At 48.8% G+C, this 12,970-nt stretch overlaps 4 protein-coding genes across 4 annotated transcripts; 1 reads left to right on the top strand and 3 right to left on the bottom strand.

The window, feature by feature from the left end:
- Nucleotides 1-81: 81 nt before the first annotated feature.
- T069G_01024 (uncharacterized protein) lies at nt 82-425 on the bottom strand (the record flags this gene model as incomplete). Its single annotated transcript, XM_056168234.1, has 2 exons — nt 82-187; nt 241-425. The coding sequence occupies 2 exons, from the start codon at nt 423-425 to the stop codon at nt 82-84; spliced, it is 291 nt and encodes a 96-aa protein (XP_056033550.1).
- Nucleotides 426-1,158: 733 nt separating this feature from the next.
- Nucleotides 1,159-7,642, top strand: T069G_01023 (ion transport protein domain-containing protein; the record flags this gene model as incomplete). The annotated part of the gene is made up of 7 exons (XM_056168233.1): nt 1,159-1,321; nt 1,421-2,694; nt 2,751-5,120; nt 5,178-5,913; nt 6,007-6,940; nt 6,997-7,086; nt 7,153-7,642. 7 exons carry the CDS (start codon nt 1,159-1,161, stop codon nt 7,640-7,642), a joined length of 6,057 nt encoding a protein of 2,018 aa, XP_056033549.1.
- A 227-nt stretch (nt 7,643-7,869) lies between these two features.
- T069G_01022 (ATP phosphoribosyltransferase domain-containing protein) lies at nt 7,870-9,034 on the bottom strand (the record flags this gene model as incomplete). The annotated part of the gene is made up of 4 exons (XM_056168232.1): nt 7,870-8,237; nt 8,303-8,818; nt 8,886-8,920; nt 9,018-9,034. 4 exons carry the CDS (start codon nt 9,032-9,034, stop codon nt 7,870-7,872), a joined length of 936 nt encoding a protein of 311 aa, XP_056033548.1.
- A 1,278-nt stretch (nt 9,035-10,312) lies between these two features.
- On the bottom strand, nt 10,313-12,620 carry T069G_01021 (protein kinase domain-containing protein; the record flags this gene model as incomplete). The annotated part of the gene is made up of 4 exons (XM_056168231.1): nt 10,313-10,660; nt 10,731-11,507; nt 11,565-12,041; nt 12,093-12,620. 4 exons carry the CDS (start codon nt 12,618-12,620, stop codon nt 10,313-10,315), a joined length of 2,130 nt encoding a protein of 709 aa, XP_056033547.1.
- Nucleotides 12,621-12,970: the final 350 nt, after the last annotated feature.

Here is a 12,970-nt window from a genome sequence, read left to right as displayed (position 1 = left end):
ACTGTAGCAGTATTATCCCTCGCTGTTGAACATAGATAGGCACAGGCGCCCAGAACTCTGCGACAACGTCACCCGTATTATTTATAGGGATGATACGATCTCGTCCTCCTCCACGCGAATCGAGTGCTCCGATCCCATTGCTTGTACCGTCGAGAGTGCCTTTTCCGGCGCGATCACAGCAAAGCCCCTATGAGAATGTTAATAAATGCTTGGGACTCTTAGAGTTGAGAAGAAACATACTTGATGATCGTGTAGACATGTGTGATTTTGCCACCAGCTTTGAGGATATTGTCCTTGACCTGGTTGACAAACGAATCTGGAGTGGAGGCGTCATCAAACCAAATGATGGCTGACTTCTTTTGATCAACGGCAGAGCCGAGTTGGAAAAGGCTGAGAGCCGCGACAAAAAACAGGCTGTACTTCATATTGGCTGAGGTGAGTGAGTAGTGCTGATGACAGTACCTGAGTCGAAGATGTTGCGATTGTCACTGGCAGGATGGAGACGAACCATTTGACACCATGCCCCTTATGGCTTAGTATTACGCAATCGTACGACAGTGTTCATAAAGAATGAAATATTACCTAATCAACACTGAAGGAGAGAAGAAAATTAGAGTTTTGTTTCACTGTAGTTAGCTGTGTTACGTAATACACATTACAAATAATAATGTATTATATAAAATCATTAAATAATTAATTTAAATAATAAACAGGCCGTCAATCTTAAAAGTATATAATTAAAATCTACATAGTTTATTTACGTTATTTTATTATAATCAATTTCACTTAAGAAATTGTTAGTAAATAACAATTAATAAATACCTAACACAAAATAAAGCGAATTCTAAAAATAGATATCTCCTAACCACCTTGTATCATTACGGAGTGTGGCGCAAGTGAAACGCGAAGCTGCCTCCAAACCCCTGTTCTCTGCCCATTGATAGTCGGCTTGTGATTATCCAATATGTGTATATGCTAGATGTTGGTATTCGATTCCTTTCCCCCCAAAACACTATTTGGATACTTATTCAAAAACTACACAGAGGGGCTATTGTCGGCCGATGCTTATTCCAGCAAAGGGACCAGCTGTCGGGCCTAGTCCGTAATGTCGAGTCCGTGCTACGATTACGACGCATATCGCTTTGAGAGCTTGTGACAATGTCCTCCGAGCGGCCAGACGACGACCGGACGGTACGCCCGCCACCTCTGGTTTTACAAGGCGCCAATTCGTCCGATAACCACCGCGAGCCAACGAGGACGAATAACGAACCTGGACTGTCGACCTACTGGCACCCGTCGTATAGCTCGTCTTCTCATGATAGTATAAACTTCGATTCGCATATAGATCCTACGGCGCTGCAGGCAGCGCTTCCTCCCGATATTCCACCGCCTCTCTCGCAATCACCACACTTTGCTCCAGATTCATATCACCCGTTCGATGGAGGCTCGCAGTACATCGAAGAGTCAGCGAATCCGTACTATTCAGATTCTGATAGAGTTCCCCTTACGGCGGGAGTACAACCGATATCTGGCACCCATAACGATGACGCTCACGGAATCCTTGCTAGGAGCAGTTTCCAGACTGTTCGTGATGACGACAACGCTCCAATCCGTGACCAAGAGGGAAAGAATTTTGGACATGGTTCGAATTCGGGTTATCTATCCGCTGGTCATCAAAGCTATGGGTTAACACTGGATCCTGGAGACTTTCGCCTATCGCGATCACCGTCTACATCTGGAGCCTTTCATCGCGCCGGATCAATTGTGAGGGCTATGTCCCAGAGAGTTGTGAATCTTAGCGGAGAATCAGATATCACCGACCAGGGATCTTCACGTTATCGCTCCCGCTCCCGCGACTCATCAAGTGAACGACCGGCCAACCCAGCAACGACGACGTATGGCGCCGAATCGTATTATGGCCGACCGGCTTCTTCGAGGGAGGAGAAGGCTAGTCAGAACCTGTTCTTGACTACCGATATTCCACCTCGCGCCGCTCGCGCAAAACCTCTCAATCCCCTCAAGGGCAAAACATTAGGCATATTTTCTCCAGAAAACCGATTTAGATTATGGATGTGTGATATCCTGGTCAATCCATTTACCGAGCCCTTTATCTTAGTCCTTATCATCGCTCAAACGATTCTACTTGCCGTGGAATCCTGGCCAGACGTCTTCAGTCCTGGCAATGAGCGTTCAGAGCGATGGGGTAAAAAACCAATAGACTGGACTATGCTTGGGCTCTTTATCATATTCACATTAGAGATTGGTGCTAGAATTGTGGTTTCAGGGTTCATATTAAATGCGGCAGAATACAGTACCATTGATCGCCAAAGGGGCATCAGAGCAGCAGTTGAAGATCGATACAAAACCATTTTTCGGCCCGAGCGACAAAAGTCAACGAAAAGAGTTCGGTCAACTCAACCTCAAGCCCCTGCTTTTGCCCGCTCCTTTACAACCTTGATGCAGGGCCCCCAGACTGGTCCAAAGACGATTGAGGACCAGCAACGCTTTCAACTGGCACGTCGAGCCTTTTTGCGTCATTCATTCAATCGTATGGATTTTGTTGCAGTTGTCTCTTTCTGGATTACTTTCGGGCTAAGTATCAGTGGAACTGAGAACCGACGCCACTTTTTCCTCTTCAAAATGCTGAGCTGTCTTCGCATTCTGAGACTGCTAGCTCTTACTCACGGCACTGCTGTAAGTGATAGTCTATTCACTCTGACTTGTTGTGATGCCATACTTATGCGACATAGATTATCCTGAGAAGTTTAAAGAAGGCAGCCCCTCTCCTTGTTCGTGTAGCGTTTCTTATCAGCTTCTTCTGGCTCCTCTTTGCTATCATCGGCATACAAAGCTTCAAATCCAGCCTTAGTCGACAATGCGTATGGTTGGATCCGTTAGATCCCACCAATTTGACAGCCTCATTCACCAATAGTATGGAATTTTGCGGTGGCTACTTGGATAATGCGACTGGAGCCACGCGACCTTGGGTGAAATTCAGTACCCCCGGATCGCTAGACAACCTGGCCAGAGGAACTGCCGAAGGGAAAGGTTTCCTGTGCCCTAGAGGATCGATATGCCTGCAGCAGGATAACCCTTACAATGGAACAGTCAACTTTGATAACATCCTCCATTCCCTCGAGTTGGTCTTTGTCCTCATGAGTGCCAATACTTTCTCTGACTTGATGTATTACACTATGGGCTCGGATTACCCTCAAGCGGCTCTCTTTTTTGGCGCGGCAATCATGATTATGATGTTGTGGTTGACAAACCTGCTGATAGCCGTCATTACTTCATCGTTTCAGGTCATTCGTGAAGAAAGCAAGTCGAGTGCCTTTACGGTTGAAGCCGAACCGTCTTCACAGTCGCACGCAGACGAACGGAAACGGAAAATTTCGCCTGCTCAGAATTTATACAGGAAAACCTCGTTCTTTTGGTTAGTTGTTGTTGCCTTTGCACTACTCAGTGAAGCTTGCCGTAGTGCATCCATGTCACATACTCGAGAAAAATTTATCAACGCAGCCGAGATTGTTGTCACTATACTTCTTGATGTTGAAATCATCATTCGAATTGTGGCCTTCTGGCCTAGGTTCCATCGGAGTTGGCAGAACTTATTTGATTTAGCCTTGGCTATAATCACTTCCGCAATTCTCATTCCACCTATTCACAATACTCGGGTGTATGCGTGGCTCACAGTCTTTCAAGTCCTTCGAGCATATCGAGTTGTCTTGGCAATCCCTGTGACGCGAAAACTCATCTTGCTAGTGCTGGGAAGCGCGGCAGGTATTGGGAATCTTATGCTGTTTGTGTTTTTGATGACCTTCTTGGTCGCAATCTTAGCTGCACAGCTCTTCAGGGGGCAAATCCCCGTTTATGACGATGACGGGAACTTGAATCGCATCTCATTCAACACCATATTCAACTCGTTTCTCGGCATGTATCAAATACTTTCCAGTGAGAACTGGACGGCTATCTTGTACTCGGTCACCTCTTATACCACAGCAACGAAAACGGCTTGGATTGGTGCAATATTTCTAATAGGCTGGTTCATTTTGTCATTCTTCATCCTGATCAACATGTTTATTGCTGTTATCCAGGAGAATTTTGATGTGTCGGAAGACGAGAAGCGCCTAGAGCAAGTCAAGGCCTTTCTTCAGAGGAAGGAACTTGGGCGTACGGCCAATAATCTTACGCTGTCGACAATCTTTAGCTGGGGAAAATCTCGCCGCCGCAAGGATCCATTGGATTATGGCCCAGGCATGATGGAGATGCTTCTCAAGGATACCGTGGTACAGGAGTTTTTAGATGATGAAGTGGCCGACCCTCTCCGTCTTAATCCAGAGCACAGAGGCCCGCCGCAACGGAGCACGACGAGGCTGATGGGGGATGGTCGGCCGGGGTTTTTAAAGAAGATATGGTCCCGGATCCATAAGAGCGAGCCCAACCCCTTTTACTCAAATATCCGCTTTGACGGTCCGAATGGCACCTTGGACCCTCGACAGATGGCTCGGCAGGCGGTAACAGCAACGTCGGCTCGCCGTAAAGCCCAGCGAGATTATCTCGCTCAGTATCCACGATACAATACCTCGTTATACATTTTCCCTCCCACCAGTCGCATCCGGCGATTTTGCCAAAGTCTTGTAGGCCCAGCAAGAGGCCTTGAGCGCTTCGACGGTGTCGAACCCAACAGGATAGCCTGGTACACGATATCGACTTTCATCTACGCCTCAGTCTTTGCAATGGTTGTAATAGCATGTGTCACAACACCGCTCTATCAGAAGGAGTACCGAGATCACCATCCTGCTACCATGACTCAATGGTATATCTGGACAGACATGGCCTTTGCTGTCATCTTCACAATCGAGGCTATCATCAAGATAATCGCCGACGGCCTATTATGGACGCCCAATGCATTCCTACGTAGCTCGTGGGGTATCATTGACGCAGTTGTGCTGGTTACGCTATGGATAAATGTTGTAACATTACTTATCGATGATGGTGCCATCTCGAGAGCATTGGGTGCATTCAAAGCCCTTCGAGCCCTTCGACTATTGAATGTTAGCGACAGCGCGCGGGACACGTTTCACTCACTCATCATAGTCGGATGGTGGAAACTTTTAGGTGTATGAAGAACACTGTATTCCATTTACCCTTACTAGAGACTGCTAACACTGTCATAGGCCGCATTCGTATCCATTTCTCTGCTGATTCCATTTGCCATTTACGGCTTAAATCTCTTCAATGGAGAGCTAGTGTCTTGCAATGATTCTGGCGACATATCCCTCCTATCCCAATGTTTCGGTGAATTCAATAGCACTCCTTATTCGAGCGATTGGCCGATTTTGGCACCAAGGGTGGCAGCAAATCCATATTTCAGTTTTGATGACTTCGGTTCGTCGCTCTTCACCTTGTTTCAGATCGTCAGTCAAGAAGGATGGGTGGATGTCTCTTTTGCTGCTCAAGCAATTGTTGGTCGCGGTATGCAGCCACAGGATGCGGCCAATCAGGGGAATGCCATGTTTTTCGTTGTATTCAACCTGTTGGCAACTGTCTTCATCCTTACTCTGTTCATCTCCGTCTTTATGAGAAATTACACAGAGCAGACTGGCGTTGCATATCTTACAGCAGAGCAGCGATCATGGCTTGAATTGCGAAAGCTTCTGCGCCACATTTCACCGTCAAAAAGCTCATATGATGAATCGGAAAACAAATGGAAGAAATGGTGTCACAAGAGAGCCATTGAAAAGAGAGGCAAGTGGTACCAAGCGGTTACCGTGGTGCTAGTTTTGCATCTGGCTTTGCTAGTTGCCGAATTCAATGACGAGCCATCCTGGTGGACTACGACTCGTGAATACGTGTTTTTACTCTTCAACCTGATATACATCAGCAACATCACCATCCGAATACTAGGTCTGGGTTGGACGCGTTTCCGACGAAGCTCTTGGGATCTGTACTCTCTCGTGGCTGTATCAGGAGCTTTTATTGCTACTCTAGCACTGTTGATTGCAGACGCTAGAGCTGACACATATGTGCAGCTGCAAAAGATATTCTTAGTGGCCATTGTTCTCTTGGTGATACCTCGGAACGACGCTCTGGATCAGCTGTTCAAGACGGCCGCGGCGAGTTTGCCTGTGATTGGTAACCTCCTGGCCACCTGGTTCGTCTTTTTCCTTGTCTTTGCCATTGCAATGACGCAGACCTTCAGCCTGACCCGCTTTGGAGACAATGAGGGAAGCGACATCAACTTTAGAACAGTTCCGATGGCTTTGATCTTCTTATTTAGAATGAGCCTAGGAGAAGGATGGAATCAAATCATGGAAGACTACGCCGGCATCGAGCCGCCGCTCTGCGTCGAAGCTGAAAGCTTTTTCGACAGCGACTGCGGCAGCAAGCCATGGGCCAGGTTCTTGTTTATCGCCTGGAATATTGTCAGCATGTATATCTTCGTGAATCTGTTTGTCTCGTTGATTTTCGAAAGCTTCAGTTATGTCTACCAGCGTTCGTCTGGCATGTCTGCGGTTGATCGAGATGAGATTCGTAGATTCAAGGAAGCTTGGCGGAGTGTAGATCCAGCCGGAACTGGCTATATCACCAAGGAAGCCTTTCCGCGTCTGCTCGGTGAATTATCCGGCGTGTTCCAGATGCGGATATATGAAGCAGAGGATTCTGTACGGCAAATCCTGGAAGATGTTCGCGAAGATATCAGGATGTCTCGCCATACCTCGATAGTCTCGATGGCTGCGCTAAATGACATTGATATCAACAAATTAAATGAGAGGCTCAGCCATTTGGACGTCAAGAAGATTCGCAAACGCCGTCATCGATTCAATATCTTCTACGAAGAAGTTCTCGTCAGCGCCGATCCCGATAAGGGAATCGCTTTCACTGATGTTTTGATGATTCTTGCCCATTACAATATTATCAATGATAGCAAGAGTCTAAGGTGAGTTCTTACCGCTGAGCTATAGATGAAGCTCAGATTTGCTAACGAATGTACAGGCTTGAGGAGTTTTTGCGGCGGCGAGCACGACTACAGCGTGTCGACGAAGGTATCCGACGACGGATCGTGCAGGGGTTCTTTGATACACTGTGAGTAAAATTTTCTGGGCCCCTGAACATACGTACCTGGACGGCGAGCTGACTAGATTGGCGCAGATACTGGTCACGGAAATTTAAAGCACACATGGAGCGAAAGCGAGCCTCGCGCATGACAACCATCCCGCAGCTTAGGATCCCGGATATTCTAGTTGAAGATGACGAAGACGACTCTTTCTCTGCACAGACAGAAGCGAAGCTGTCACAACTTGGCACGGGTGCTGGTGAAGATGGACACAGAAAGTCGGCCTGGCCTCCGGAGTCGATAGCAGATGGCGGCGCCATGCACAATCACCCCCTCGGCCTCCCTCGCGAATCGTTATCGGCAAACGAGGAGAGCGGAGGCATTTCAACATTCAGCTTCGAGCTTGAAATGCCAGATGTTCGGGAAGCGACGGTTGCGGAATTGGAACGTCCGGTACCAGACGATGGTAATCTGGACTCGGTCCAGGACATGCTGGACGGCTCAGTATGGATAGACAGCATTCGACGCAGCGCGACTTTACGAAGCACAGACAGAAGCTCATATAGATATGATGATTTGCCCTAATTATCGCTGGGCGATATAGATGGGAAAATATTGGGAAATACATTTTAGAATAAACATATTTACAAGCGAGTTAATTTTGTTTAGCCGTAATCTATCTAACGCATGAACCTCTTTGTGAATTTCTTTCTTTTGCGACTTTTGCCTTACTCCCTTTTCCCCATGTTGCCAGTATCTTGACCTCCCCCTTTTCTCATATGTTGGACAGCATCTTCATTTCGAAATAGACATTATCGTGTGTTGTGAATGTCCAGGACCAGAATGTCGTGGGCTCCCACCCGGGTCAATTCATCCATAACCACAGCAATCTTCTTCTTCTCAACCATTGAGCTCACGGCAACCCAGCCGTCGTCCAGCGTTGTGATAGTTGGGGCCCGCTTTCCGGGGGTGATCTTCGTAGCTGCTTCGACACCTGATCGTTCAATGTTGTATTGGCAAAGGACATATCGCTGGGCGGTGATGACACCACGTATCCGCGAGGCAATCAGATCGACCAGCTCGGGGTTGGATGGTGAGCGAGACTTGATAAGGACGGCAGTTGACTCGACAACTGTGTCGATGGCTTTTAGTCCCGCAGCTCTCATGGTCTCTCCTGATTCTGCGACGAGTTAGTTGCGAAAGAATGACAGCAAAGGAAGGCAAGCATGTAAAAGATCAACTTACCAACAAGATCGACGATGCCATCGGCGACGCCCAATGCGCATGCCGCCTCAACACTGCCACTCAGCTCGATAATTGTAGTCTGAAGCTTTCCAGAAGGCGAACCGCCGTTTGCCTTAGCCTCCAACTGAGCAAAGTACTCTGCAGTCAAGTTCACGAAGCTCGTACCAATGGTACGGCCAACGAGGTCTGCGCTAGTAGCGTACACGCCCTTCTCAGGAACTTGGACCTGGAGCTTGCATGAGCCAAACTCGAGTTCCATGATACTCTCAGTGCCCGCAGCTCCCGCGGTGGCCGCAGAGGCATTGACGCCAGCATCGTGCTCCTTGACCTGATCCCATCCGGTGATTCCCAAGTCGACGCGGCCCTGGCCAACGAATGTCGGGATATCGGCGGCGGGCAGGAAGATGAGGGCTATCGGGAGGTTCTTGACGAGGGCAATGTCGAGGCGGTTTTCTCTGCGGAACTGGATGTCGGCACCTTCGAGGAGATTTAGGGTAGCATGGTTCAATCGGCCCTCTGTAGAAAAGAAAAGAAAAGATCAGCGCCGATTACAGGATATGCTGTTGCGATCAAGGAAACTAACTTTTTGGCACGGCAAAGAGCAGGCGTCCGTTGAGACTAAGACGAGAGAGAAAAGAGTCAGCATATCTTGTTCCCTTATACGACGGAATGAAGAATTCCCAGCCAACGCCATATAATTGCCTCCAAGACTCACCTGTTAACGAGATCCATTGTTGCGACAAACGACGGCGATAGTGACAAGAGAGAAACAATGTCGCCAATGGCCTTTGACGATGGAGGGGTGGGAAGAAAAGTACAAAGTAAGTCGTCGAAAGCAAGTGGGACTGTCTTTTGCGACTCGAGTCATACAATTGAAAATGACGGAACGGATCCGATTCTCTGCCAGAAAGCCACTCGAGTCGAACATGCGCAAAAAAGCGCTAACAACGGAATTGTTTCTTTGAGTCTTTCGGGGCCCTCCGAAACCGGTACCAAAAAGTGCACCAGCATGTAATGCAAGTCATCCATTGGGTTTGACTTAGTATTTCTGAACCCAGCCAGACAGCCCAACTCCACCTATCAGATGTCAAGTATCGGGCATGTCGCAGCATACCTCTATTAAGCCCGCAAATGGTATGTAAAACGCGATATAGAATACTCTGTAGATGGGCATGGTGTACTTACCTCTAATAAGCCCCAATCTGCCACATGTCAGTGATGGTAGGCTATGAAGCTACTGCACGGCGAATCTAGCGCTACACCAACCAACAAGCCGCTGGCTCATCTTTCTTAACACCTAGCTTGTCCCATAAAATGATGGTTGAATTACCTCGTCTTGCTTGTCTACATATCTGTATCTATGTTATAGAGAAAGAATCGAATGTCAATTATTATGTAACCATATTAATATTAATAACAAGTTGTCAATCATCTTATTGTGCAACGTTTATTACTTGTATATCAACCAGTGCTAAACCTATATATACCAGGCAAAAACATACCTCCATGTATCGGCGCGCTTTATAGCAGTATTTATATCGTGCCCCAAGGAACTTTTTGCGCCGTCTACTATACCGGGTCTACATCCCTAAAGACAAGACACTATACAGACAAAAACGGCGGGAGGGGGGGGAATGGGCCCCTCGAGTCCCCTTTCTTATGACGACAAAAATGCCGGTACACCAGCCATCATCTTCTGTCTGCTGCTGCTTGCTTCTGCTGCCGCGCAGTAGGGCTCCTCGCCCAGAACCATTCTACCATCCAATGCTAGAGAGAGAGAGAAAACAATAAGAAAAGACATGTGCGCTGCGACTAAGTCTCGCTCTAAAAGACGAAAATCAACAAGGCAATGATGCGCTGCGCTCTTCATGTTGCCATTGTACTCAATGTGATAAAAACACCCTGTCAAGTAAAATGTCTGAAGTCAAGTCATTTGCTAAGACGTGGGACAATTCCTCCACTTCGATTAGCTTCCCAACATCAATTTGTGTCTTGACCTTGGGGTTGGGGTTAGAATGCAGGTCCTAGACCATTGCGTGATTGTCTCTTGCTAAAGCGGTTCCTTTTTGACGGCGCGGGGTCTTCAATGCTGGCTTGGCCTTTGCTCAAATGGTTACGCCCAGATCGGTCGCTGCCGGCAAAGCCATCTGAAGTGTTCCCCCTGCCAACTAGAGTGCTGGATGGTGTTGATACTGTTGACGACATCTCGCCAAAGCCGGCATCAGCTGCCAGCGTCTGTTGTGACAATGCCATGTCTCTGGCCCTCTCTAGGCTTTCCACCCACTCTTCAGCAAACGCATGGTCGCCCCCAGAACTAGATGCAGTCTTTGTTTCTTCAAATGTAAAGTGTTGGCCGCCCTATGCAATTTATGAGATTCATGCTTAAAAAGTAAATAATTAGGGGGGAAAGGGGGTTAGAGGGTCTTACCGTATCGAGACACCATACGTACTGGCCCTTGGCATCCTGATGAGTTTTCCACGTTGTATCCGGTGCCAGAAGCGACAGCTCCTGCTTTGCTCTCTTCTCTTCACCACCAGCTGGAGCCAACAAGATACGGCCGCTTGAAGTGACCATGACGAGCCTCTGCCTCTTTTTGGTCGTGCTTCCACCAAAGAATCGAGCCAGTTTCCTATGGCCCTCGTCAGACCCCTTCCCGTTGGATCCATTGGGTATTGGCGTGGAAAGAACCATCATGTCGCCAAGCTTCAAGATGCGTTCGTTGTTTCGTGTAAGCACTGGAGACCACTCAATGTCCAGTTGTGTCGGGGGTGGCAACTCCGTGATGATGCGGGCAGGTCGGTTATTGCCGTTCACTGGATTACCTTGCGAGCTGTTTGGTGGCTGTGCTCGGGTGTTCGGGCTAGGGCTTGTTGAAAAGTTGTTGAGCTGGATGATGTTTGGTTCCTGGGCGGGTGGGACATAAGGACGCAGTCGTGGAGCTTTAGACCTCCACAAAGTTCTTCCAAAAGGCTGGCCGCTGAAGAACTCATGATTCTTGATATGCTCGATGGTGAGTCTCCTAGCCGGGTCAAGAACAAGGCATCGCTCCACCAAGTCTCGTGCCAAAGGAGGAAATCCTTGAGGAAATTCGTATTCCAAGTTGACAATCTTCTGGAACGTCAGGTATTCGCTGCCGGCCTTGAAGGGTGGCCGTCCAGCCAGTAGCTGATAGATGATACACCCAAAAGCCCAAAGGTCGCTAGCCTTGCAAGCATTCTTGTGCGTAAGCAGCTCAGGACTCACGTATTCAGCCGTACCAACAAAAGATGCCGCACGGCCATCGTCGTTACGATTATCCGTGTCGAGTCCATCGCCACCGTCGGCGTTGCCGTCCTGCGTGGTTCGGGGGTCGTTGAGGAGCCTGGCTGTGCCGAAATCTGTAATCTTGACGTGCATCTGGTCATCGAGTAGTACGTTTTCTGGTTTCAAGTCACGGTGTATAACTCCTCGAGAGTGCATGTAGTCAATGGCGTCGAGAATCTGGGCCCCATAGTATCTGGTACATTCAACATCAAACGTGCCGGTCCTCTTCAGCACGCCGAGCAGCTCGCCGCCATTGCATAGATCAAGCACGTAGTAGAGGGACGTCTCGTCTTGGAACGTGTAGTACAGACGAACAATGCCAGGGTGCTCGGTCAAGCGATTTAATGTGTTCTTTTCGATATTGACGTATTTGATCTTCTTCTCCTTGATGATGTGTCTCTTTTCTAAAACTTTGATGGCGTACTCCTTGAGCGTCTGGCGGTCGGTCGCTAGATATACGGTGCTGTATGAGCCCTCTCCGAGCACCCGTCCAAAGGAGAAGTCTCGAACTCCTTTTTTGATCTGTCGAACGACCGGACGGCCGCTTTTGTCGAGCTCTCGGCGTACACCAACGGCAGCGCCGCGGTCTTTCCATTCTTCGCTGGTTGTTGGGACGGGGGCATCGCCGGCGAATGCCTGAGATTTGGCACTCGAAGCAGCACTGCCCTCGCGCTGGGACGGCTGTCGTGAAATCGCGGGCTGGGGTGGGTGATGGTAGCGTGAAGGCGCCCTTTGGCTGGGTTCTCGGCCAAGGTATTGCGCCCCTGGACCAGACACGACGTCGGATCCTGCTGTTGCATCGGAGAGCGTCACCCGCAAGCCGTCGGAGGAGTGTAGGGTGCGTTGAGGTTGGGATTGAAATTGAGATTGGGGCTGCGAAGCGTTCCTGTAAGCTTCGACATCGTCTGGGGGTGCCGACGGCTTCGGGTCGTCGTGGACAGCATCAGTAGCATCGTCGGGATTGGCGATTCGAAGTCCTCCGAGAGCCTGAGAGAGACTCAGGTCCCCATTCATCGTGACGGTCAAGGAGCACAGGATGCTCCTTGGGGATGGCGGACTCCCTACTGTATGAAACAGGGTGACGAATAAACAAGTACTCGTACAGTAGCCGCAGCAAGGCACGGGCAACCGTGTGCTAAGTCGCCTCTTAGCTCAAGAGTCCTTAATGCAGTGGATTCGGCCCTCCCTTCATCTAGTGCATAATCCCAGGTACGTAGCAGCAAGTAGCCAGCGGCCTTACGAAATCTCCTAAAGGAGTAAGAGATGCTCCATATTCAATCTAACATGTGTATAAAATAATATTACCTTGTACGCACAGCTCAGGTCAGGTAGCACGGAGCTCGTATGTACTTGGTTGCAGTACC

This window comes from Trichoderma breve, chromosome 1, assembly GCF_028502605.1.
Source record: "Trichoderma breve strain T069 chromosome 1, whole genome shotgun sequence".
Lineage (NCBI taxonomy): Eukaryota > Fungi > Ascomycota > Sordariomycetes > Hypocreales > Hypocreaceae > Trichoderma > Trichoderma breve.
Note: the sequence above shows the minus strand (reverse complement) of the source record. Positions and strands in the feature narration are given on the sequence as shown.